Source organism: Rhinopithecus roxellana, chromosome 9 (genome assembly GCF_007565055.1).
Source record: "Rhinopithecus roxellana isolate Shanxi Qingling chromosome 9, ASM756505v1, whole genome shotgun sequence".
NCBI lineage: Eukaryota > Metazoa > Chordata > Mammalia > Primates > Cercopithecidae > Rhinopithecus > Rhinopithecus roxellana.
Genome location: NC_044557.1, coordinates 41,133,254 through 41,158,032, shown reverse-complemented (window position 1 = coordinate 41,158,032; position 24,779 = coordinate 41,133,254). Strand labels below are relative to the sequence as shown.

The 24,779-nt window shown below is 38.4% G+C and overlaps 1 protein-coding gene across 1 annotated transcript in view; it reads left to right on the top strand.

Moving 5' to 3' along the window:
• Window positions 1-24,779, top strand: part of CSMD1 (CUB and Sushi multiple domains 1) — a 2,044,058-nt gene that overhangs the window by 1,530,889 nt on the left and 488,390 nt on the right. The window contains exon 12 of the mRNA XM_030937494.1: window positions 18,780-18,892. Within this exon, the coding sequence (XP_030793354.1) occupies window positions 18,780-18,892 (113 nt within the window). The remainder of the gene's footprint in view (window positions 1-18,779; window positions 18,893-24,779) is intronic.

The window sequence follows — 24,779 nt, the reverse complement described above, 5'->3', positions numbered from 1 at the left end:
ACGAGAAGCATGCTATCTTCTTCATACATTTATCTATTGGTTTTAGCCTTGAATGTAAGAGGTCAAAAGAAATGTTATTGGCCAAGCATGGTGGTACACACCTATAATCCCAGAACTTTGAGAAGCCGAGGAGGGAGAAATACTTGAGGCCAGAAGTTTGAGACCAGCCTGGGCAACATGATGAAACCCCATCTCTACAAAAAAAAAACAAAAAAAAAAAAAAAAAAAAAAAAAAAAAAAAAAATTAGCTGGGTGTGATGGTGCATGCCTGTAGTCCCAGCTACTCAGGAGGCTGAGGTGAAAGGATCGATTGTGTCCAGGAGATCAAGGCTGCAGTGAGCTATGATCACCCCACTGCACTCCAGCCTGAGCAACAGAGCAAGACACTGTTGGAAAAAGAAAAACAAAAAACAAAAAACAATAATAATATTATGACTTGCTAAACATTTATTTGGTTTGAGGTTAGAAAAAAAAAGTCACCTCTTCTAAGTATATTTTGATTGCATCTGTAGGGTCTTTTTTTTTAGTCTTCTGTGTCTACAAAGTAAATTACTCATAAAATATACATCTCTAATGGGATACAAACAAGTTTAAGAACATATAAAACCATTAATATCAAAATGTTGATGGGATCTTGTTATAAAAATATTGGTAATATTACTAAATGAGGTTTGAACAATGCCTTGAGGATTTATATGATTTCTGGGAAATCACAAGATATTCCATGGGATTCTTTTAGCACTTATTGCAATTTATAAGCTTCCAGGAACTCTTAAAAACATTCACAAATAATTTTGGCATTAAAAAGGGACCCCTGTTCTTGACAATGTATTGGTAGGTACCTCATTTGAAAATTCTATCTGGCAATTCAATTATTCTAAGTAGATAAACGTAAGAATTCTAAATATTTGTACACCAAATTTACCCAATACTTTGGTGGGTGTAAAATATCCTCCTTGTGACTAGATGCCTCGATTTATATATGGTATTCCTAAAATATGCCTTAAATGTATGCTGATAATACATCAATCACTGCTGTCTGAAGAGAGCAGCCCAGTTACTAGAATAATCAAGTCGCTTCTGTATAATTGCTAGCACAGTCTTGGCCTTCTCCTATAGTAATTGGTTACTCGGCCTGGTTAGTAGAGTGTTGTTATGCCAGGGAGTGCTTTTGTGTTACCTTCTGTGTCTGACAAGTTCAGGATCAACTTCCCAGAATCAAGGAGAATTGAGTAGCCAGCCTTCATCGTTACCACTGGAGAGTTCAGACATTGCCACACCTCTCTGGACACCCTTTGTGGTTTGGGTTTCCTCTTCCTAGAACCCTGTCTCTAGGGGAATAAACAAACCGCTGGGCTTTAGCATTTTGGATCTGGGCTAGCAGCTGCAGTGGAGCTATCTGAGAAAGCCAGCACAGTCAGGGACCTTGGGGACCCATCAGACGTATCTTGAGGGCACCCTGCCTACAGGGAAGAAGAAGCCATAGGTCCCACAGGAAGCTGAGCCCACAGGAAGCTGAGACCACAGGAAGCTGAGACCACAGGAAGCTGCTGCAGATAAGGGGGGGGGGGCTCCATTTCAGCTAATTTGGGGTCCAGGCAGCTGAGTGAACACCTGGAGTCATTTCCAGCTGTTCTGGCTGTTTTGTCACAGGTATAGACTCACTGTGGCTATTTTCTCTAAGGAGCCAAAAAATGCATGCCTGTTTTTATAGACCCAGAAGACCTAGGAATCTCTTCCACAATTCATCAGTCAAAAACATTTAAATATTTTATTGTTTGTTTTTTCATCTCAAAGTAACATTGAAGGCTGTTATTATTTTGGGGAGATAAGTCCATTAGAACAATAGATGGCGTATATAGTGCAGCATCCCTGACTCCCTCTCGTATGCCTTTTACCCTCAAAGAATTGTTGCATCAAATAGAATGGTAGATAAAAAATAGTTTTAAAAAGGTTAAAACTACAGTACAAGGAGAAGGTAATATTATATTACTATAGTTACCATTGCCATCTTAATATAATAAAACATCCAGAGTTCTGCCATGTTCAGAATGAAATTTAAAAATGAAATGTAATGGAAAGGAAGAAGGAAAGAGGAGACTGAACTGTCATTTAGTGCACCTGTATTGTTGATTGACAAACTTGTGACAAAGATATCATTTCTATCTGCTAGACGAAGACAAGGAGCGCTGGAGTTGATAGTCACTAATTGCTCATTGAACCCCTGGTGTTAATACAAAGGGATCTTTGTAGACTTTGTCTGGATCCCCAGTGGAAACGTTTTGCAAATCTATAGTAAAATGTCACAACCAGGATATTCACCTGGATATGATCCACTGATCTTATTCAGATTTCTTGTTTTATTTTATTTTATTTTATTTTTATTTTTTATTTTATTTTATTTATTTATTTTTTTTTTTTTTTGAGGCAGAGTCTCGTTCTGTCACCCAGGCTGAAGTGCAGTGGCACAATCGCAAATCACTGCAACTGCCGCCTCTCAAGTTCAAGGGATTCTCATGCCTCAGGAGTAGCTGGGATAACCGGCATGCGCTATCATGCCCAGCTAATTTAATTTCCCCTTTTATTTATATTCATTTGTGTGTCTCTCTCTCTGTCCCATTTTATTTATATTCATTTCTCTCTCTCTCTCTCTCTCTCTCTCTCTCTCTCTCTCTCTCTCTCTCTCTCTCTGTCTCTCTCTCGCTCTCTCTCTCTCTCTCTCTCTCTGTGTGTGTGTGTGTGTGTGTGTTAGTATGAAATTCTATACAATTTCACTACCTGTTTAAGTTCATGTATCCACCACAATCAAGACACAGGTAATCTCTAATACCCCAAAGGTCCCTCATGTTTTCTTTCTTTAATAATAGCCAACTCCCTGTTTTCTACACTTAATCGTGACCCCTGCCAACCATTATCTCCACTCCAGCTCTAAAATTTTGTCATTGCAAGAATGTTACATAATTAGAAGCATGTAGTGCCTTACCTTCTATGATTGCTTCTCACTCAGCAAAATTCCCTGGACGTTGTGTACTGCAATCGTTTCTTCCCATTTTTTGCTGACTAGTATTTCGAGGTATGAATGTTGCACAGTTTCTGTTTAGTCACCCACTGACGGACACCGGGATTGCTTCTAGTATTTGACTGTTATGAAGAAAGCTACTATGACATTTGTGTATAGGTTGTTGTGTAAACATGAGTTTTTATTTCTCTTGGAATATTCCCGAGGAGTGTGACTGCTTGAGTTGTATGTTGGTTGTATATTTAGTTTTGTAGGAAACTGCCCAACTATTTTCCAGCATAGTTCTCCCACGTCACAGCCCATGATGTTAAGTGGCTCTTAGGCTCACACCGTCCCCACAATTGGTTTTATCATCACTTTTTCTGCTCCAAAAGGTGTGTAGTGACACCTGTTTGTGGTTTAAATTTGCATTTTAACCATTGATGGCTAATGATGATGAGCATTTTGTCAGGTGCTTATTTACTATCTGACATCCTCTTTGGCAAGATGTCTAAGTCTTTTTCCCATTTTCTAAGTGGATGTTTCTTACCATTAAGTTTTGAGAATTCTTTGTATAGTCAAGATATTAGTGCTTTGTAGAATACATGGTTTGCAACTATTTTTTCTCAGTCTGCAGTTTTTCTTTTTACTTTCTTCATGTGGGTTTCAACACATGGCAAAAGCTTTTAATTTTGGTGGAGTCTAGTGTATTGGCTTTCCCATAATGGCCAGTGTTTTGGTGTCAAGTCTAAGGATTCTTTGCCTAGCTGCACTTTACCGAGGAGTCCTTCTATACATTTTCCTAAAAGTTTTACAGTTTTACATATTACATTTCAGTCTCTTATCCCTTTTGAGTTAGTTTTTGCATATGGCTTGAGACAGAGGTTGAGGTTCCTGGTTTGCCCTGCAGTTCCTGTGTCCAGTGGCTCAGGAGCATTTGTTGAAAGGACTCTCCTTGCTCCATTGAACTGCTTTTCTGCCTTCATCAAAAAATAGTTAGATATATTTGTGTGGGTCTATTTCTGAGTTCTCTGTTCTGTTACACTGATGTGACTAGTCTTCTACCAATGCCACACATTACTGATTACTGTAACTGTTTAGTAAATGTTAAGATCAGATGGAGTGATGTTTCTCACCTTATTCTTCTTTGTCACGAGACTTAGCTATTCTAGGGCAGGTGCCACTCTATATAGGTTTGAGAATACCATGTACATATATACATGTATACTCCCAGCAAAGCTTTATAAAAACATTGCTGGGATTGTGATAGGAATTACATTAAAGCTATTGATAAATTTGGAGAAAACTGACATGTTTACAATGTTAAAACTTTCAACTCATGAACACTATATATCCTGCAAATTGTCAAATGTTTCTTTTTTGGTGTTAGCTCATATATCATATTCTTTCTTTAGCCTCTTCCGATGGTGGATGACATTGATTGATTTTTTTTAAAATTGACTCAGCCTTGCATAAATGGAATAAATTCTACTTCATGATTGTGTATAATTTTTTGTACATTGTTGGATTCACTTTTCTAATATTTTGTCGAGGATGTTTTCAACTACATTCATAAAAGATATTGGTCTATAGTGTTCTCTTTCTTTTTTGTACTGCCTTTGTCTGGCTTTGGTATCAATTTAATACTAGCCTCATTATAAGATTGTAATGGCTATAAAATATTTTCTGTTTTGTTACTTTCTGCAAGAGTTTATGAAAACATGATGTTAATTATTCCTTATAAATTGGTAGAATTTTCTAGTGAAACCATCTGGATCTGAGGATTTTGTTTTTGGAGAACATGTTAGTTATAACATTAATTTCTATAATAAAGGACTATTCAGATCGTGTATTTTATCTTGGTTGAGTTTTGGTAATTCATAGTTTTTGATAAATCAGTTTATATTTAATAACATGTTGAATTTATGAATTTAAAATTGTTTATAATATTTCCTTATTATCTTTGTAATGCCTGATGAATCTGTAGTAATATCCACTATTTTATTTCTGATATTTGTAATTGTTCCCTTCTATCTCTCTATTTCTTGCTTTCTCTTTTTCTGACTTTCTGCCAGTCTTCTTATGGGTTCATCAATTATATTGTTTTTCAGGGAAAATATTTGTTTCATTATTTTTTCCACTGTTTCTCTATTTCTATTTCATTAATTTAGACCTCTATCACACTCTTCCTCCTACTTTCTTTGAATCTATTTTGCATTACTTTTGCTAGAATCTTGAGGTAAGAACTTAAGTAATTTTTTCATTCTTTTCTAATATCATTCAGTGCTATAAATTTTCCTCTTGGCACTGTTTTATCTGCATTCCACATATTTTTATATGTTGTGTTTTTATTTTCACTTTGTTCTACGTATTATTTTTTGTTTCACTTGAGACTTTCCCTTTGAATCATGGATTATTTAGAAACATGTTATTTAATTTCCACGTGTTTAGGGATTTTTCTAATGCCTTTTAATCACTGATTTCTAGTTTGATTCCTTTGTGATCAGAGAATAAATTCTCTATGATTTCAGTTCACTTGAATATGTCAAGATCTATTTTCTGGCCCAGGGTGTGATTTGTCTTTGTCAGCTTTTCATAGGGGTTTGAAACACCTGTGTATTGAGTTGAGAGTTCTGTATTCGTCAGTTAGATTCTGTTGGTTGATGGAATATCCTTTGTTATCTTTTCTGCCTGTTTTCTAAGGGTACTAAAGTTTTCATCTATGCTTGTGGAGGTTGCTATTTTTCTCTTAGCTGTATCAGTTTTTGCTTCTTGTCATGAAGCTCTGATATTTGGTTTGTTCACTTTTAGGATTGTTACATATTTCTGTGGGTCAATCCTTTTATTATTTTGTGATGTCCCTTTTTGTCTCTGATATTTTTATTTGCCTTAAGTCTACTTCATCAGGTATTAACATAGACACTCCTGTTTTTTATTATTAATATTTACATGGTATGTGTTTTCTTCCTTTTATTATCAATATGCCTGGGTCATTGACTTTGACATGTATTTTAAGCCTCATGTAATTGGGTAATATTTTTAAATACATTCTGCCTTTTTCTGACATTTGAGTGGCATATCTAGACCATTTATATTTAAGGTAATTATTGATATGTTTAGTGCTTTGTCTGGCATTTTATTATCTGTTTATTTCTGTTTCTCATTCCCCTTTTATTGCTTTTCTTGCCTTCCTAGGGGTTATTAAGTTTTGTTTTTTAATTCTATCTTGGCTTATTTGTGGTATATTTTCATGTATTTCTTTATAGTTTTCAAAGTGGTTGTTCTGGGCATTACAGTAAACATATGTGACTTGTAGCAGTCCAGTGATGCATTTGTTTCCTGCTGTTACTATAGAATATTCCATAAACTTGGTGGCTCAAAACAGCAGAAATTTGTACTCTCAGTTCTGGAAACCAGAAGTCCAAGTCAGGTTTGCTAGGCCAGCATCAAGATGTGGGCGGGGCTGCAACCACTCCAAAGGCTCTGGGAAAGAATTCGTCACTTCCTTCTTCCAACTTAGGGCAGCTGCTGGCATTCCTTGGCTTGTGACCACATGAACCCACTGTCTGCATTCAGAGTCATGAGACCATCTTCTCCTCTGCCTGAAATCTCCTTCTGCCTCTCTCTTATATGGATACTAGTGGTGGCACTTAGGGCCCACCTAGATCATTCAGGACAATCCCCCACATTTAGATCCTTAACTTCATCACATTTGCAAAATCTTCCATCTAGAAAGTAAGATTCACAGATTTGAGGGATTAGGGTGAGGGCAGGAGTGGACAGGAGTGAGGCCATTACTTACCTTACTACAACTAATGCCAACATTTGCCACTTGAAGTATGGAAACCACGCTTGCGTTTAGGGCCCTTTACCTCTTCAACTTTTTAAAGTCATCATCTGAAGTACCAGAAAGTGTTCTAATTGTTTCAATTATTAAGTAAGATTTACAGAACTCATGGTAAACAAAATAGTCCATTTTATATTGTATAGATTCCTCTTGTTTTTTCTCTTTTGAAAACACAAGTAGAAGTTTCTTTTCTTTTCTTCTTCATTTCTTTTCTTTTTGAACACTGTCCTTGAGCCAACCATTAAGGGCAGGTCTACCACCTACACTTTTTTTTTTTTTTGAGACGGAGTCTCGCTCTGTGGCCCAGGCTGGAGTGAGTGGCGCGATCTCAGCTCACTGCAAGCTCCGCCTCCCGGGTTCCCACCATTCTCCTGCCTCAGCCTCCCGAGTAGCTGGAACTACAGGCGCCGCCACCACGCCTGGCTCATTTTTTGTGTTTTTAGTAGAGACGGGGTTTCAGTGTTAGTCAGGATGGTCTCGATCTGCTGACCTCATGATCCGCCCGCCTCGGTCTCTCAAAGTGCTGGGATTACAGGCGTGAGCCACTGCGCCCAGCCTACCACCTACTCTTAATTTGCAACAACAAATTCTTTGCCTGATAATTTTTTTAAGTTCCCTTTATTTCTAAAGGATAGATTCACTGAATCTAGAATTTATAGTTGAGGGTTCTTCCTTCTGGCCTCCAGGATCCCAAATGGGAAAATCATTATCCTTGAAGTAGATTTTCCTGTAGGTAACATTTTGTTTCTTTTTGGTTGTCTTTTTCTGTTTTTAGTTTTTAAAAGTTGGATTAGATGTGTCTCGGAATGAACTTCTTTGGGTTTATTTTTGAGAGGTTAACTTAAATTATTTTTGGTCTGTAAATTCATGTGTTTTGCCAAATTTGGGATGCTTTCAGCAATTTTTTAAAAAATAATTTCAACACCATCATCTAGCTCATCTCCTGGAATTCCAATGATAAAAATAATTGGATTTTTTTTTTTTTTTTTTTTTTTTTTTTTCCCCCACAGGCCTCTGAAGTTTTATTCCTATTCCTTTTTATTTTTTATTTTTGAGACAGAGTCTTGCTCCATTGCTCCAGGAGGCTGGAGTGGCATGATCTCAGCTCACTGCAACCTCCGCCTCTTGGGTTCAAGCAGTTCTTCTGCCTCAACCTCCTGAGTAGCTGGGACTACAGGTGCATGCCACCACACCTGGCTTTTTTTTTTTTTTTTTTTTTTTTTTTTTTGTATTTTAATAGAGATTTCACTGTGTAGCCCTGGCTGGCTGGTCTTGAACTCCTGAGCTCAGGCAATCCTCCCGCCTCAGCCTCCCAAATTGCTGGGATTACAGGTGTGAGCCACTGCGCCCAGCCCCTTTTCCACTTTTTAGTCTGTTTTCTCTCTGTTGTTCATGTAGGAGAATTCCATTAATCTCAAGTTCACTGATTCTATTATTGCTCATTTCAATTTTAATATTAAGCAAATCTAGCAATTTTTAGTCTTCTATTATTGTGTTTTTAGTTCTATAATTTCCTTTTAGTTCATTTTTATAACTTATTTGTTTACTTAGATTTTTTTCTCGTTTGTTTGTAGATAATTTGTAAACAATCACTGAAGCATTTTTAAGAGACCTGGCTTTAAAATCCAACCTCTGATTCATTTCAGTTGGGGTTGGCTGATTCTCTTTCATCATTCAAGCCATGATTTCCTTGGCTCTTGGTGTGATGATTGTGTCCCGGCTTTTTTGTCTGTCATGTTATGTATTGCTAAGTACTATTTACATCTTTCGTTGGGTTGATGAAAAAGCAGTTGTGGTTTTTGCCATTGAAAGTAATGGCAGGCCAGGCGCAGTGGTTCGCACCTGTAATCCCAGTACTTTGGGAGGCCAAGGTGGGCGGATCACCTGAGATTGGGAGTTCAAGACCAGCATGACCAACAAGGAGAAACCCAGTCTCTACTAAAAATACAAAATTAGCTAGGCTGGTGGTGCATGCCTGTAATCCCAGTTACTTGGGACGTTGAGGCAGGAGAATCACTTGAACCTGGGAGGCAGAGGTTGTGGTGAGTCAAGATCGTGCCACTACACTCCAGCCTGGGCAACAAGAGTGAAACTTCGTCTCAAAAAAAAAAAAAAAAAAAAAAAAGTAATGGCAAAGACTGCAATTGCTTTTGTACCCACCTAATATTTTAGCAACTAAGCACCTTGTTTAGGCTTGGCATGTGGGTCTCAGCCTATTTTGTGCACAGGGGAGGAGATTCCAATGATAATTTGACTATCAGAGCCTTCAAGGTTTTACTTTGATCTACTCAGTGGATTTGGTGCCCAAGGAGGCTCCACTGCTCTCTGCTGGTGCTGGCTGAGAGGACAGAAGGATTTCCCAGGCTTGGAATGCATGGGGTGGGGTGGGCTGGGGGAGATGTTTGTGAGCAGATGAGGGAGGTTGGAGGGACCTCTCTTTCCAGTGACCCCTCATCTATTCCACCCCCTCTGCCCCTGTGTGTGGGTGGGGAGGAGACCTAGTCTCAGATCTATAGGGATGAAGGGCCTTCCCAGGTGAGATCACTTACATAGCTGCATCCCTCTTGCAGGTTCTGCCTTCTTAGGTATTTTCCTTTGACAAGGCAGCCCTGGGACCACAAGGAATGTGAAGCCTTCCTTGTATTCTTGTTGTTGATGTGGCTCTCATGTCCATTTTCTTTGTGTGGTTCTACCTGTCTGGTAGTCAGACGGGTCCCAGTTGCATCTGGAGAAGGAATGGGCTTGCTGGAGTCCTTCTGTTGCCTGGTCAGAGGTGGAAAACAGCAGGTCAGAGTGGCCTTCTGTTTGTGGTAGCCCACAAGTCACCCCATGCTCTGCTGTTTCTCTGGTCCTGGGTCCCAGGCCAGGTTGTCTTTCTCCTATCACTTTTTAGCAGTGTCTTCTGGTAGCTTCTTGCACCATTACCAGGCCTGATACTTGTGTTTTACATGGAGAGGGTGGAAGAAAGGATCTCCACGCCACGAGGACTGGCAGTCCATATCCGTTTAAATAGTGTGGGCTGCACTCAGTAAAGGGAATCTGTAAAGTCCCCTCACTTTGGGCTTCGGTCAACTTTTATTTTCCCCTTTGATCTGCAGGATCATGAGGTTTGGATTAGATCTTTTTCATGCAGTTTCACACATGAACAATTTCTAATTCTGATAATGTTTAGTGAATTTAAAATAGCGATTGCAAATGACTGATGTAAGTCAGATCACCTTCTGTGCCACCTGGCTGTAATGGATTTCAGCACAGTAAATAAAGTCTGCCATACTTGAATGAGGTGGATGCACGAGTCAAAGTAAATGAAATTGAAAGCTTGTTCTAATTTCATGTTGATACGCGTGGGGAAATGATAACTTCAGTATATCTATGAGTTGCCTTCAGTTTTAACATTGTATTTAATATGATTATTTATTCAATAAAAGCATTCCCTTGACTTATTTTTCAGTCAGGTTAGTTTATCAATCAGATTCCTGCTCCTTTCCTCCTGTCCTGGCCCTCTGCAGTGGTACACATTCATGTAAATGAACATGGAATCAGTCACTGTCATGTCCTGGGAGCCCGGCTAGGTGCTGGGTGGGTGGAGAACCTGTAACTCACTTTACTTGCTCTCAGTGCCCGCTCAGTACTGTATCGGAAGATATGTGAGAGACCCAAGAGCACAAATATGGCCTTCCAGAGCTTAAATTCCTTCTGGCTTGGCTTATCAAACAACCGAGTTGACTTCTACCTCTGCCCCTGGCTGCTTTGCACCTGCCAATTTGTAACGGAGATATTTATCAACATAGCTCTGAAACTCATTACTGGTATTTTACTGCATCCTCAAGAAGAACAACTCTGCCCAGGTACCCAGGTGCCTGAACAGATAGTACCGTGTCTTTACTTATCCTTATTAATCTCCAGCTTACCCTGTATCCACCCAATTAAGACAAGTAGTCAATTAAATCATACAATTAAGTAACTGTGTTTTCTCCACGTTCTGAATGATTTATGCCATTCATGGACATTAAAGGAACATAAAGACTTCAAAGTAGTTCAGTTTTAGGCAAGTTTTTATCTTAAGGGCAGGCTGTACTTTTCCACTGACCATTTTACAATTGTAATCAGTATATTAGAGGCTTAGCACATCCCCCTTTCTTTAAATTCATGTACATGCCCATAAAATCCAGGCATCTCATATTGCAGGTGCTAAGGTGCTACGTTGCATCAGTGTTGTATTTTGACAGCTTCGTGACACATGCAGAATTATTCTTCAGGTCTAAACAAATTATTTGTAAGTGATATACAGTAAAGTAGAACTTTTGTGTGTGCAGATCTATGACTGTAAATACATGTATAGATTTGTGTAACCACCAGCAAAATCAGAATATAGAACATTCCCTTCACTTCAAAATATGGCAGTATCCCTTTGTGGTGTGGTGACAGGCTCCCCCACCTTAAACCCTGAAGTACTTACTGATTTTTTTTTTTTGTTTTTGGAGATGTAGTCTCGCTCTGTTGACCAGGCTGGAGGGCAGTGACAAAATCTTGGCTCACTGCAACCTCCCCTTCCCAGGTTCAAGCCATTCCCTTGCCTCAGCCTCCCAAGTAGCTGGGATTACAGAAGCCTGCCACCAAACCTGACTAATTTTCATATTTTTAGTAGAGATGGAGTTTCACCATGTTGGCCAGGCTGGTCTCGAGCCCCTGATCTCAAGTAATCTGCTTGCCTTGGCCTCAAAAAAGTGCTGGGATTACAGGAGTAAGCCACTGCCCCTGGCTGATTCATTATTTATCCTTGTAATTTTTTCTTTTTGAGAATGTCACACCAGTGGGTATATGTTCTATGTAACCTTTGAGATTGCAAGCTGAAAAGCCAAGTGGTATAGCATTCTGAAAAACAGGTTAGTAGTTTCATATGAGGGTAAATATACGTCAGTCATATGACCCAGAAATCCCACTCCTAAGTATTTACCCTAGAAAAATAAAATTTAGACCACATGAATGTTTATAGTAACTCTATTCGTAATTGCCAAAATAGAAACATTGTAAATATTCTTTGACAGAGAATTGGAAAAAACACGTCTATTTTTACAAAAGAATTATACTCAGTGCTCCCAAAAACAAGCAACTGATACACACAACAACATGGGAATTTTACTGGGTTATGCTGATGAAAGATTTCAGAGTCAGAGTTAGGTTTTATCCATCTGTTTCTTTGTTTTTGTTTTTTGGTTGAGCCAAGGCCTCGCTATGTTGAACTCCTGGACTCAAGTGGTCCCCCACCTCAGGCTCCCAAAGTGCTGGGATTACAGGCATGAGTCACCACACCCAGCCCTTAACACATGTATTTCATGTAGATTAGAATAGAACTATTGAACCATTTAGCAAGGTCCAAAGGGAAGATTTGTTCAGAGATGAGATGGTTCTTGTCTACACAGTAAAATCGCAAGTAACCAAAACATCATGAAGTTACTGTATCTTGTGGTTGTCATTAAACTTTCAAGAACACTGACACATTTGCATTGGAAAGAGTTTAGTTATACTCTCAAAGAGTTAAATGTACTCACAAAGTGCCCTAATTGTAAGACAGGAACAAATACATAAATGTCATTTCCTTCATTTCGGGTTAACCACTTCACATAGTTGAAATTAGAGTCATAATCACTGCTGATTTCAGTTCAACATTGATACTGACTACACCCAGACGTATCAATGTGAGACAGCAGTATCGTCACTGAAATCTATGCAAAAGATCATAGAATTTTAGATCTGAGGAATTCCTTCAAGGGAGATTAATACAATTCTCTTGTTTCGTAGATGAGGAACCTGGAATAGAGATAAAATGATTTAGCTAAAATCACAGGTGAATTAATGACAGAACCGTAACAGAACTCCAAATGTTAAGCCCTTGGTGTACTACCTAAAATAGCACTAAGATTTAAATCATTATTTGGAAATATTCCTACAGAATTTAAACATGTAATTGTATAATGAATACAATATAGATTTAATTTGTATTTTTATTTATTGATTTATTTTTTAAATGTGTATGCTATTTACTAGCGACTAGGGATAAAGTGGCCAAGAGACGTAAAATTGTACCCAGAGAGCTCAGAATTTGAAAGAAGGTGGAGGTTGAAGCAGATGTCTATGAAACTGAATTGCATGAAGGATTCTACGATGACCTAGAGGCAAAAAGTCCTAATCTGGCCTCAAGAGGGTAAGAAATGCCCAGTGAGAATCCTCAGAGTCTTTAAAGACTCTTAGCAGGAAGATTGAGACTCCATCCAGGGATTTCAGGGTTTGCAAAGCCCTGGGAACTGAGAAATGCCGTCGTTTTGGAGAATGGGGAAAAATAAATATGGCTGGAGCTGAACACACCTGGGAAATGACAGAGTTTTAGACTGCAGGGCCTTGGGGGCGAAAAGGCAGGCTACTACAATATGATGGCTTATTTCTCCAAAATAAAATTATATTTTCTTCTATCAAAAATAGATCGATTATTTAGTGTTTCATTAGGATAACTTTATTTTTAAGTTTAAATCAGAACAATATGTACTATAGAGTCAACTTGGGGAAAAATTTAGCTGTGTTAAAGGAAACAAGAGTAATTATGTAACTATATGTTATGATGAATGTTAAAGTATAGTAAGTTCCCACTTAACATCATTAATAGGTCTTTGGAAACTATGACTTCAAGTAAAACTCTGTATAACAAAACCAATTTCCCCTTAGGCTAATTGCTATAAACAAGAGTTAAGTTCCTACAGCATATTTCTGCTCACAAAAAGCATCACCAAACTTCTGCATAAAGACCAAAACACTCCTAATATTAAACATTTAAATAAATGTGAGCTATACACACTTTTAAGAAAGATTAATGAACACAAGTAAGATTACTGTTTACCCAGTTTTTGGTGAATGGATGAGTGATGGTCGTAGGTGTGGAAGTTGGTTACATCAAAGGATACATAAATGTTTGTTTGCCAAGAGAACATTGTCAGGAAAACCTCCTCCCCCAGCAGAGGTCAAAAACATTTACACATGTGACAGCTCCCTGAACACTTTCCTATTGCATTGTTTATTGTCCTGCATTTGTATGATTATCGTATACTTGACACATTTTTATTTGACAACAATTTATATTCATTCATTCATTCGTTTTCCAACCAGCTCATTAGCTAATGCCAATAAACCTCACATGCACAGCTTTGGGATGTGGGAGATAACCTGGGAGCAAATCCAGGCAGACATGGGGAACATGCCAACCCCATTGATATGGTTTGGCTCTGTGTCCCCACCCAAATCTCATCTCAAATTGTAATCCCCATAATCCCCATGTATGAGGGAGGGACCTGGTGGGAGGTGATTGGATCATGGGGGCCATTTCCCCCAAGCTGTTCTCATGATGGTGAAGGAGTTTTCACCAGATCTGATGGTTTTGTATGTGTTTGACAATTCCTCCTTCACATGCTCTCTCCTGCTGCCATGTAAGACGTGCCTTGCTTCCCTTTCGCCCTCTACCATGATCGTAAGTTTCCTGAGGCCTCCCCAGCCATGTGGAACTATGAGTCAGTTAAACCTCCTTTCTTTATAAATTACCCTGTCTCTCGGTCCTGGATAATATATTTACAGCAGTGTGAGAGTAGACAGATACACCCATACAGACAGCACCCCAGCTAGGAATCTATTTCCTTCATCAATATTATAATGAAATGACATTGAACAAAATGACTTGATTTGAGCACCTACTGTATTTAATCAAAGCCAGCATCTATTTTATTTTTCAGTTAGAAATTATTATTTTGAAAATCCTGTTTCAAACAGATAAGCAGTTGCAAAGGGCAACAATATTGCTTGCTGCTTTCTTTTAAAGAAATCATTTCTCAGTGCTAGCAAGGCAAAATAGTTCTGGAAACCTGAAAGAGGAACAAAAGTTCTTTTGTTTTAAATAATTATAAAATAACTTATAAAAATTTAAAAATAAAAAAGTGTTTTTTACTGTGTGTAATTTTTGTAAGTTAATCAGCTTTAAAATAACTATAATAAGCTGTAATTACAGTTCTTCTCATAAATATAACTGTCACATAGCAGGCTTAAAATAAATTCCAAAATGAGTAATAAACATAAGCCTGATTTGACATTTGATTGAATGAACTTTGTGCGGAATATGGCAGTGTGCTTGCTGACTGTTTCATGCAAATGAAGAAAGTAACATAAGATTAAATTAAAGCAAAGTTCAGTACAGAACTTAGGAAATTAAATATATCGACTTAGAGGCATGTCTAAAGTAGTTGAATAGACAGTATGAGTCTTTTCAATGTGTAATAATTTTCTACATGACAAATAAGTTTTTAATAAGTTAAAATCAAGTCGAATGTCTAGGGGAGATGAAATGCCAGAAACAGGAGACAGAGTTAGGAGCCTACTTCAGTGGGGTGGGTGTGAGATAGTCAATGTTCAACCGAGAGGCTGGAAATGGAAGAAAACAATGGTGCAAAAAACATCAAAGAAATATGAGGCAAATAAACTCCCCCAACAGTTATTTCTAGTGGCTGATGACTGGTGACATGAAAAGAATAAAAAAAACTTAGGAGATTTTGAGAGGCAGGTATTTCGTGTTTTGACTGCCTTCCATGTTTTTCCCCTTATACTTGTGAATAAAGTTATCCACTGAGAACAGAAGAAATAAGCGCTGGGAATGGGCTTGAGAAAAATGGTAATGACTTAGGACAATAACAATGGCAATAGGAAAAATACACTGACTATAATTCAGGAAAAAAAATGTGGCACCATGTGACTAGTTTGAGTATGGAAATCATACATATGTATCAGTATAAATCAGTAAGTTCTTCATCATCTTTCTTGTGCACACATACGGGAAGATATAGAATGGATGGTTGGATCCATCTCGAGTTTGGGTTTTGTCAGAGATGGGACGGATTGGTAGTAGATTTTAACACAGTTAAGGGGCTGGAAAGACAGAAGAGCAGAGTAACAATCATGTTGTCCAGGCTGGGTAAAAAAGTGACAAAATCATTAGTAGAGGTCCCCAAGAATTGGGAAGTGTATTTCAGAAAGTACACACTTATGATAGTTAAAAGATACTGCAGTGTGGTCAGAAAGAGGGGTTAGGTGCCTAAGTTTGTTACGATAAAGAGTAGCAAGGTACAAGGTATGACCAGTGATTTCATACCTTGCACCTTGCTGTCATACCTTGCAGTGGAGTGGAGAGAAAAGTTATTGGGTTAAAAGAGCCAAGGACCCATGAGTCACTTTACTGGAACTATCAGACTGCCCACAGGGAGCAGCAACCAATACTTACAGAATATAATTTGTTGTAATTGCATGAGGAACCCTTACCAAAATTGACTATATTTAAATCAAAACTGCTAATTTCTGACAAGGACTGGTATCTACACTACAATATATCAAGAGAGTTTTCAATATTTAAAAGGAAGAAAAGAGAGACCTCTCATTAAAGAAGATGTATTAATGGCAAATAAACACATGAGACAATGTTTCACATCATTACCGATTAGTTAAATGCACGTAGCTATTAGAGAAGCATAAAAAAATGCTGACAACAGCAAATGCCTATTGAGAATACAGAGAATCTGGAGTGCTCACACATTGCTGGTGGGAATGTATAACCAGTCTGGGGAAAAATTTGGTAGTTTCTTTAAACACTAAAGGTGAGTATACAATGCAGCTGTTGCACTCTTGGGCTTTTATCTCAGGTAAATGAAGATTTATGCTCACACAAAAACCTGCACAGACATGTTCATAGCAGCTCTAACTGTCATCTGCCAAAACTACTATCAGCCCAAATACCCTTAACCAGGTGGATGGTTAAGCGAACTGTGGTATATCCACAACATGACATATGATCCAGCAATAAAAGGGAACAAACTATTGGTATAAACAAAAACTGAGATAAATCTTCTGGGAATGAAGCTAAGTGAATAAAATCAAATCCCAAGTTGTTAAACACTCTGATTTCATTTGTATGATTTTTTTTTAATGAGTAATTTAGAGAGGGAGACAGATTAGTGGTTGCCAGGGGTTAGGGGCAGTGAAGGGGGTGTAGCAAGAGGGGCATCAGTGTGGTTTTAAGGGCACAGCACCAGAGAATTTGGAGGGAATAGGGCTGCCCTGCATTGACTATGGTTGTGGATTCAGGAACCAAGACATGTGACGTGTTTGTGCAGAGCTACATACACAAATGTACACACAAAATAGGAATAAAACAGGGAAAGTTTTAAGGAGGCTGGCAGATTGTATCAATGTCAATGTCCTAGTTGTTATAGTTTTGCAAGATGTTACCATTGGGGGAAACTAGGTAAATAATACACATGATCTCTTTATATTATTTTGTGCTACCTACCGCATGTGTGTCTACAATTATCTTAATAAAATTTCAAGAATTTAAAAATAGTAATCATCCCCTACTTGTGTTTATACACAATGTAAATTCTATGTAGAAATTGAAGTAAATGAAACACTACTACAAAAAATAACATGAATACCTTTCACCAACATGAGGTTGAACAAAATGTTATATATAGTATGATTTCATTTATAAAAAAACTTTCAAGAAGATATAAAACTGATAGTTTGGCAAGATGGGAGGAGAGGATGGTGACTGCGAGAAGGTACAAGAAGGTTTTGGGGTATTGGTAATTCTCTAAGAGTTGATCTGTGTGGTGGTTCACTGTGTAAAAATTCATAGAGCTAGACATTCATGATCTGTGCGCTTTTTGGCTTGTTACACTTCAATAAATGTATGAATAAGAAAGAAAGAAAAAATATCTCTTCAAACAAATGAGCCAACAAAACAAGCAAACCGAAAAGAACAATCTTGCCAACAAAGACAAATCTTCAGAAAGAAATACATATTTAGTTACTGCACATCATTCACAAAAATATTTTCCTCTTTACACTTTGTGTGTAACATTGCATGAGTTACTTCACAAATAATGACCGTTGTTCATCTTCCCTTGAAGAATCCAATGCTCTGTGCTGCCTAAGGTGAGGATGTTGGATTGATAGACAGATGATATGATTAATGGGGCAAATCATATGCTCACATTCCTAAAACTACTTTGCTGGAAGTCAAGCTTCCTATTTGATTAGGGACATTTGTTTTAGTTGAATTGATTTTTTTCTTACACTTTTTCTGTTTCAACATGCTTTTCTGCCAGCACGTTGAGTTCAGTCAATGGATTCAGTGTTTCTTTTCACTGGCTGACAACAGCCCCTATGTGACTGTTTTGTTAATACACAATGAATGCTTCATTGAAACACGTTTGGTGTGACCCAGACATTAATATGCAGAGGGAGTGTTCAATAAATGCTGCCAAATCTATTTCAGCTATGCATGCTGTTCTTTTCAAAATTCTTTTAATGTGTAATTACCTATAATATATTTTAAAAGGAGAGTTTGTGATAAAGTTACATACTAGTTCTAGACTAGACAATGAAAACCTTTTGTGAATGATCCCGTACAATTTCTTGTGATAGAGATGCTTTCTCTTTCATGGCTGGTGTTGTGCAATCCTGCAGCAATCGTGCACATCTCTAGTCACCTCAGATGAACAACTGTCCTGATTTTTTCCAGGACTGTCCCAGTTTTAACACTGTAACTCCTGCACCTGGGGAAGCCCCTCAGTTCCAGGAAAATGGGATGGTTGGTTGCCCTAAGTTGATTTTTTAAAAGAAAACATACACATTGGCAGTCTTAGAATAGAGTAATTTCTGGAAAGCACCAGTGATAGTGATGTTTGAATATTAATACCATGGACAAGAGGCTGTACAGTCTTTGAAAGAGGGTCTTGCTATCTATATTTCTAGAGTTTGGCTATTTAAAGCAGCAAGACCCTCCTTTGAGGTGGAAGTCGATGTACTTGTTGCCTTACATAAAGGCTTTGACATTTCTCTTTCATCCAGGCTTACGGGATCCAGTGTTCCTGACCTCATCGTGAGCATGAGCAACCAGATGTGGCTACATCTGCAGTCGGATGATAGCATTGGCTCACCTGGGTTTAAAGCTGTTTACCAAGGTAGGACGAGAACACTCTTAACAGAGTTTAAAGCTAGCATTCTCAACAGAGAGCAGAGACCATTCTGTATTGGTTAGGTATAAGTAAAATCAACAAGTCAAACAATGCTGATCAATAGGAATCATGATGGGAACTTCCTTAAAGTCTGCTAACGCTCGCTTTTGTAAATGAGAATGTTTAATTTCTGAAAACTTGGCTTGCCATGATATGTACTCTGATTATCCCAAAAGAAAGAGTGAGGTGAAGTATTAGGTGTAAGCTAGGAAACGTGGGCATATGTGTGGATCTTTTGACCATATCATATTGTCTGGTATTTCTCAAAACCTTTTTTTGTGTGAGCAAACATAGAAAAGACAATATAATGAATCTGAAAAGACTTACAGTTATACATTTTATGAGCTAAATTCAAATATTTGAAATGAAAACTCTGTGCCTGTCATTGTTTTTGAGCAGTTTACAACTTTACAAGTTATGGAAAACTGATAGCAATGCAAACAATTTCTGAAGCATTGAAATGCAAATGAATTTCCTGTGAAAGAGATGCAGTTAATTATTGTTCTGTGGATATTGATTACTTTTGAATCTATTAGCAAATTTATTTCAGTATTTCTGATTGTCCATATATTTGTGATCTTTGGATTCTCCTTTGAAATAGTTTTTAAAATATCCTATTGGTTTCTTCCTTAGTAACTGAGTTCCTTAAAATATTTGAACTGATGGATGTGTATGTGTATAGGTAAAAATGAGAATATTTATCTGGAGCTCCTGGAATTCTGTGTTCTACTCTTTGAATTTGAGTAAACAGGCAGTATGTTCTTATTTTCCAAGGGTGTATCATAGGATAGTTTTAGGAGCTGAAAAATGTAACAAGAAGTTATTACCCATGAAATCAATGAAGGAGATAATGAAAAAGCATCCACCAATCCTAAAACAACAAGCATGGTAGGGGATATTGTCATGAGTCCATGTGAGTGAACACGCCACAACACGGCTTCTCTCTCTCTCTCAACTGAGAGGCTGCTGAAAACCCAACTGAGGGGTGTTTAGATGGATTGTAAGGACCCCTTCTCTCCACCTTCTAGCTGAGTCAGTTAACTTCCTCGGAGACAACAGCTCTCCACATTTTCTCATAGTCTCCCCAGACATTTTCAATGTATGGGATAAAGGGTCACAATGTTCAAGGGTCCTGTGGTGAGTGGACTCACCCAGGAGTGTCCTCAGCTACAGAGCATAAAATAGATCCCTCCTTGCTGATACACGGGTGTGGTGGGGACTTCATGACCCTTTTTAATAAGAAATACTACAACAAAAAATGAATATTTACATCCCATTCAAAGATTAAAGCTAGAATGCAGAGGCAGCTGCTAAATACCTCCTGACATTTGGATTTTTAGACCTGACCTTCAGTTGAACTTTCATGTGACTGTGCAGTTATTCAAGGAAGTATGGTGGAGTTATAATATTTTCCACATGACCTACATTTGCTGCTGCCTTTGGTGGAATCTAAAATCATCAGTGAAATACCAAACACATCCCAACAGGGCAAATTGCAGTAAATACATTTCAGCAGCATTGAGATACACATCATCAGGTTTATGGTACCAGGAATAAGAGAGGAGCCTCATGCCCAAACTGTGCATCCTTGACTACGAAGAGACATAAGTAGTCTCATTAAAAGGGAAACATTCTTCCATGTGTCATATTTCACAGTGAATGACCACACCGCGTTAATTATAATTGCATTTCGCCCTAATTAGTGCTCTTGTAACAGTCTCAATAGCCACCCATGAGATGTCATAAATGTGTGAATGACCATCAGTCCTTGAGAGACGACCAATTCAGTGCCATGTATTATCTTTGACAAAAGAATAATCCAAAGGTAAAAAGGTCATTCAAACCAGGTAACTAATATAACATTTGAGGATTTAAACAAAGTAAGAGATTATAATAGTAGAAGACATTCTAAAAATGTGTATTTGCAGAGTACTATATTAAGCTAACTGTTGAAGACAAAGTGCACATCACTTATAAAAGTGACCTTTATGCATATACATAATTTTATATTATTTGACTCAAAGCATAGTTGTTCATAAATTATATTATCAGAAAACAGGCCAGGCAGGGGGGCTGACACCTATAATCATAGCACTTTGGGAGACCAAGGCAGGTGGATCACTTAAGGTCAGGAGTTCCAGACCAGCCTGGCCAAGATGGTGAGACCCCATCTCTCCTCAAAATACAAAAAATTAGCTGTTTGTGGTGGGTGGGCATCTGTAATCTCAGATACACAGGAGGCTGAGGTAGAAGAATCGCTTGAACCCAGGTGGTGGAGCTTGCAGTGAGCCAAGATCGTGCCACTGTACTCCAGCCTAGGTGACAGAGTGAGACTCCATCTCAAAAAAAGAAAAAAATATATTTTCAGAAAACATATACAGCGTATATTTACATAGAGTTAATGTTCTGTGTTTTGATGTTGCCTGATTTTCACTAGCATCTAGAGTTAGGAACACAGGCTCTGGAGCTGGACTCCCCTAAATACTGGTTCTGCTGCTCAGTAACTGAACCTTAGTGTAAGTTGTTTAAACCCTTTGTGTATCAGACTCATCATTAGAATAAAAGTCATAGCAATCACAACTGCTTCATAATTTTATTGAAAAATCAACTGAGTGAAACATGGAAGGCTCATAACACATACAGTAAGAACTTAAAAAATGCTTGCTCTTATTTCTTTATGCATTTTCATTTTAATTTTGAGATTTTTCTACAAACATGATGTATTCATTGTATAAATAATAGTGTGCACAATAAGACATGTAAATCCAACTGAGGGGTGTTTAGATGGATTGTAAGGACCCCTTCTCTCCAGCTTCTAGCTGAGCCAGTTAACTTCCTCAGAGGCGACAGCTCTCCACACTTTCTCATAGTCTCCCCAGACATGTTGAATGTGTGAACTCTCATACCTGGAGTCACAGTCAGTCCCTCAGACCACAAACCCTAGACAAACTGCTATGCAAGAAATGCCACATCATCTTATTTTAACATCAACTTGAATTTCTGAGACTCCATCCAAACAAAGTAGCTATCAATTTAACCTCACTCATTGTTGACGGCCACCCATGTCAACCCTTACTGACCTACCTACTCCAACATTGACAAGATATCAAGAATAGCTTGAGTAGTGTAAAATATTTTGGGGGTCCTCAAATCTTTGGATCATACTTCTTACCCTAAAATGTTCATGGTCTCTGCTACCCTGGGCACTGTCATCTCTGTGAAAAGCTCCCTGGAGGATGCTATCCTGGCACCCCAACTAACCCCCGCAAGCACACACGGTAATGGCGAGGGGGCTGCCTCAGGACACGAGGACCAGGAGGACCTTGGGTCCACTCTACCTACCTGTGGCCTCCATCATCTCGGACTCCTAGGCTTGGGCATGTCTGAGATTTCTCCGTTTGTGCTGTCTCTAACTCTGCAAAGACAATCCTTTCTCCTCCATCCCCTCAACATGGCTGGAGGGTCTACTCAATTAATGGATCCTTTTAGAGGCATTTGTCAGAAAACAAGTAGGGTGGAGAAATGAAAACCAGGTCCTGTGCATCCCCTGAAAATCACAGTGAGTGGAGGACAGGCAGGGAGGAGCTCAGAGACTGAAAAACAACAGGGGGCCCTGCTGGCAAGGCCCCAGCAGCAAACACAAAAGAACAATTCGCAGAAACAAACACTCTTGCTAGACTTCAGTTGGCATGTGTATGTTATACAGAAAGTCTTATACATATTCCCTAATATAAAAGCCCATGCATACATATGAGCATGTGCATGTATCTACAGCAAGTATACACACACACAGCGAGAGGAGTGTGAATTGTAATGTGCCCTAAGCAAATTATGGGGAAAAAATGGAAAGTTTAAAAAACAAAGAGAGCTATTGAAGGAGATCATATCAGGTGTCAGAAAGTGACAGGAGAGAGGTGAGCTTTATTTAAAACCATTTTACAGATGAAAATACTGAATTAAAAATAATCTGTTCAAAAGCCCAAATGCTAAGAAGCAGGATGTAAATAAATTACGGTAGAGCCGTGTAAGGCAGCACTGACCATTCATAAACAAACTCTATGTGGCTAATATATATTTTTAAAACAAATTTTACATATACAATTTATATATAAATTTGCTATATATATATGGATTCTACCTATGTATAGTTTATATACTTATAAATCATTTATTTATATATTTATAAATCATATTTATAATAGGTAGAATCCATATAAAGAGTAAGTCTCAGAATACTATATAAGAAAAGATAATGTAAGCCCAGGGCATAGTTTCTTCATTTTATATTTGAAAATAAAATCTGTATTATATATCATAGCAGCTGATTATTAGTCAACAGAAAAAAAGAAAAATCCCTATTCTCAACTCACAGTTGGGTTCCTCATAACTGCTGTGGTTTCTATTCATGATGAAAGTTAACAAGAAGCAAACTCGATCCCTGGATATTTTTACAAGCAATTACATGTTTGCTATTGTAGTGGTCCCACGTTTTTATGGCTTCTCTGTCTATAGGAAAGTGAGTTGACTCTGAAGCGTTTTTTTGTTACGAAAAGAATATTCAGTTCAAGTTGATCACACAAGTTGATGAACTGCATCTCCACAAATCATGTTTCATGTAATTTGCCATAGCTGTTTACATTCTAGCAGGGGGTAAATTAAAGGAACTCTTCCCTGTGATGTGCTGCTGTGTAGTCAAAACAAGACCTATTTCGGGTTAATACTAAGAGTTATTCCAGTCAAATTATTTGAGTTCAGCATCACCGTTTCATACAAGAAAGAGAATTGTCTCCTATGTCCGATGACTAAATTGATAATAAGAGAGTGGAAGTTAGTGCAGGCATCTCAGTCTGTAGCCAAGGGTCTGTACTCCTAGGATGAATGAGGAAATGAGGCCGTGTGTTGTACTGAATACAGGAATGTAGGAGATGGTTCAAAAAGCAGCATCTTTACCATTCTTGGCAGACGGAACTTCTGAGGAAGCATTGATGTTATGCAATCTTGAAGGTGCTTCTCATCTTGCGTGGTTGGACTGGCACGATGACCCAGCCCAGTCTCGCCCGTCTTCTCTAGGTGAGAAATTATGCACATTGAAAAGCATCCAAGTGCAATGACAGCACACAGCATGGTCTGTGTGCTGAACCGAGGACAGCTCTCTGGTCCATGTAGAAAGTGAGCTCATGCCCCTGTCCTTGTGAACAGGAAGCCAATACGCTACTCAAAGTCAGGCGATACAGTGCCTGCCAGAATAGTAGAGTGACTTCTAAAACCCTAAAGAGAAGGTGAAGCTGCAGGAAGTGGCTTCCAATAACCTTTTGTTGTCATGTGGGAATGCCCAGTTGACCATCACAAAGCATTTATAATGTGTACCTCCTTTTTCACAACAGGTACAGCCTTATCTCTAAGGTGGATGTAACTTTTTTTTTTTTCCCCAAGGGCTTGACTTAAATCTATGACAAATTACCTTTTTTCTTGGAAGTAGAGTCTTTGAGTTGGCGACTTGTGTAGGCGGAGGTATCAGGAGTGTGCTTGGAATCATCTCTAAGGCATAGAAAGCAGTGTGGTTGGGTGGAGGGAGGAGTTGAACGGTGCCCAGTCACGACAGGTGCACAGTTAGTTCGTTCAGGTTGCCGTAACAGAATATGCTGATAGAGTTGGCTTAAGGACACTGGAATTGTATCTCTCACAGTTCTGGGAAGTCCATGATCAAGGCAGTGGCAGATTTGGTGTCTGGCGAGGGCTGTTTCCTGGTTCATAGATGGCACCTTCTCACTGTGTCCTCATGTGGTGGACAGGGCAAGGCCACAAGCCTGGGTGTCCTTCACAAGGGCACTAA